Source organism: Ursus maritimus, unplaced genomic scaffold (assembly GCF_017311325.1).
Source record: "Ursus maritimus isolate PB19 unplaced genomic scaffold, ASM1731132v1 scaffold_30, whole genome shotgun sequence".
NCBI lineage: Eukaryota > Metazoa > Chordata > Mammalia > Carnivora > Ursidae > Ursus > Ursus maritimus.
Window position 1 is genome coordinate 4736431 of NW_024425564.1, and position 1863 is coordinate 4738293.

A 1863-nucleotide genomic window follows, 5' to 3' on the forward strand; every position below is an offset into this window, starting at 1 on the left:
GGTGAGAGCGGGGTCTCTCCTTCACGTTCTCCACCCACCCACACGGGCCCTCAGCGCTGGCACGAGCTCCAGGCCCCACTTCAGGAGGAAAACGTGACTGGAACCCTCCCAGGGGTGGGGTGGGGTGCGGCCACCACCAGCAGGTAAGGGGGGTCCGCAGGGGGCGCCACTGAGCAGCTCCAGCCCCGGCCTGGCCCGCCCGCCCCCGCGGGGGTCCTCACTGCGGAGCTTGCGCTGCCATTCCATTTCGTTGTGCAGGAAGGAGGACTGGTCGAAGAAGTCGCTCACTTTGCTGCCCTGCTCGTCCTGCTCCGTGGTGGTGAAGAGCCGGTGCTTGGTCTCCTCCGTCAAGAACTGGCAGATGCCAGGCACCGGGAACACTATCTGCTCCATGCTGCGGTCCTGCCGCACGATCTGGGCGCACACAGACACGAGGTCACACCTAGGCCCTTGCCACCAAGGGCCAGGGGCCCGGCCCTGACTCCCAGTGCCCCCTCTGCCTCCGGCCCTACCTCTATCTGGGACGTGTGGTTCTCGTAGTAGGCCAGGGGGTCCTCCTCCTCCTCCTGGGCAGGCGCTGAGGACTTGAGCATCTGGGATAGCTGCTTGTTGTTGAGGCTGAGCTGGGGGTAGAGGGGCCGCTGAGGTCAGGCCCCGCAATTCCCCACTGCCTGCCACCCCGCCCTACGTGCGCGAGGGTTCCCCAACCGGACCAGAGCCAGCCCAGCCCAACTAGGATGCAGCCCCAAATTAAGAAAGGGTAGTGGGAGAGCCATGTCCGGACAATCCCAGAGGGCAGTCACCGCCCTCCGCTGTCCTGCTCTGGGCTTCCAGACCCGTCCCTGAGCTTCGCTTCCACTTGTACGTCTAGGTTTCAGCCGGGCCGCCCGTCTGACTCTTCCCGCCCTGAGCCCGGCCCTCCACCCCCCAATTCTAGCTCTTTACTCAGATTCAGGCCACGCCCCCCGGTCGCGCTCCGCCCAGAGCTCCTGGCCCTGCCCCCGGCCTCATCCTGATTCCTGCGGGCCCTCCGCTCTCCCCTCTGCCCTCTTCCCCGCCCTCAATCCCTAGCCTCACCTCCAGATACCAGCCCACCAACCAATCTCTCCCCAGCCCCGCCCCTAAGTCTAAGCCCCGCCCCACATCCAGCCTGGTCCCCGGGCCCCCACCATGGAAGAGATGCCCTCGGCCTCCTCCTCTTGGATGCGCTTCACCGGCTTCAGCAGGTGCTGCAGCTGCTTGTTGTGCCTGGAGAGCTGCGGGAGAGGGGGAGAGAGGCGCGGAGTCACGGGGCGTGGTCACGGGGGGGCAGGGCCGCCGGGGGCGGGGCCACGGGGGGGGCTGGTACCTGCAGCGCCAGAATGTAGATATTGTGGCCCACTTCGCGTGGGCTCACCTCTGAGTTCTCACGCTCCTCCTCCTGCACGTAGGCCTTCTTGATGACGTCCACCTGGTGGGGCAGCGCCTGTTTGAACGCCAGTCTTCCTGGGGCGTAGGAATGCCCTAATCCCTGTCCTGTCCCCCCACACCCCACCCACTCAAGCCTTCCCACCGGACTCCTGGCCCAGCCTCACCAGCTCCTGGGGCCGCAGGCTGATGAGGATTCGTTCCGCGTTTTCACTGTCGTGCCGGCTCTCCATCAGAGCCAAGAGCAGCTTGGAGGCATTGTCCTGCAGAGAGGTGGGGAGAGGGGGACAGGCCGCAGTGTGAGAGCCCTCACCGTGCCCCCCAACAACCCCTTCCTCTGTCTAGTCCCCAACAGCCTCTCTAGGCCCGGAAGATGTGCCACGGCCTCCGTGTTCCCCACTGTCCCCCAGGGCTTGCTGAGAAGCGTCCTGCAAATCCAGCGCCCCCCCCCCCCCG

The 1863-nt window shown here is 66.2% G+C and overlaps 1 protein-coding gene across 1 annotated transcript in view; it reads right to left on the minus strand.

Moving 5' to 3' along the window:
* ITPR3 (inositol 1,4,5-trisphosphate receptor type 3) overlaps positions 1-1863 on the minus strand; it is an 81539-nt gene that overhangs the window by 9744 nt on the left and 69932 nt on the right. The window contains exons 46-50 of the mRNA XM_040644612.1: positions 1575-1670; positions 1349-1450; positions 1170-1256; positions 513-623; positions 222-414 (exon numbers count right to left, since the gene is read on the minus strand). Of these exons, the coding sequence (XP_040500546.1) occupies positions 222-414; positions 513-623; positions 1170-1256; positions 1349-1450; positions 1575-1670 (589 nt within the window). The remainder of the gene's footprint in view (positions 1-221; positions 415-512; positions 624-1169; positions 1257-1348; positions 1451-1574; positions 1671-1863) is intronic.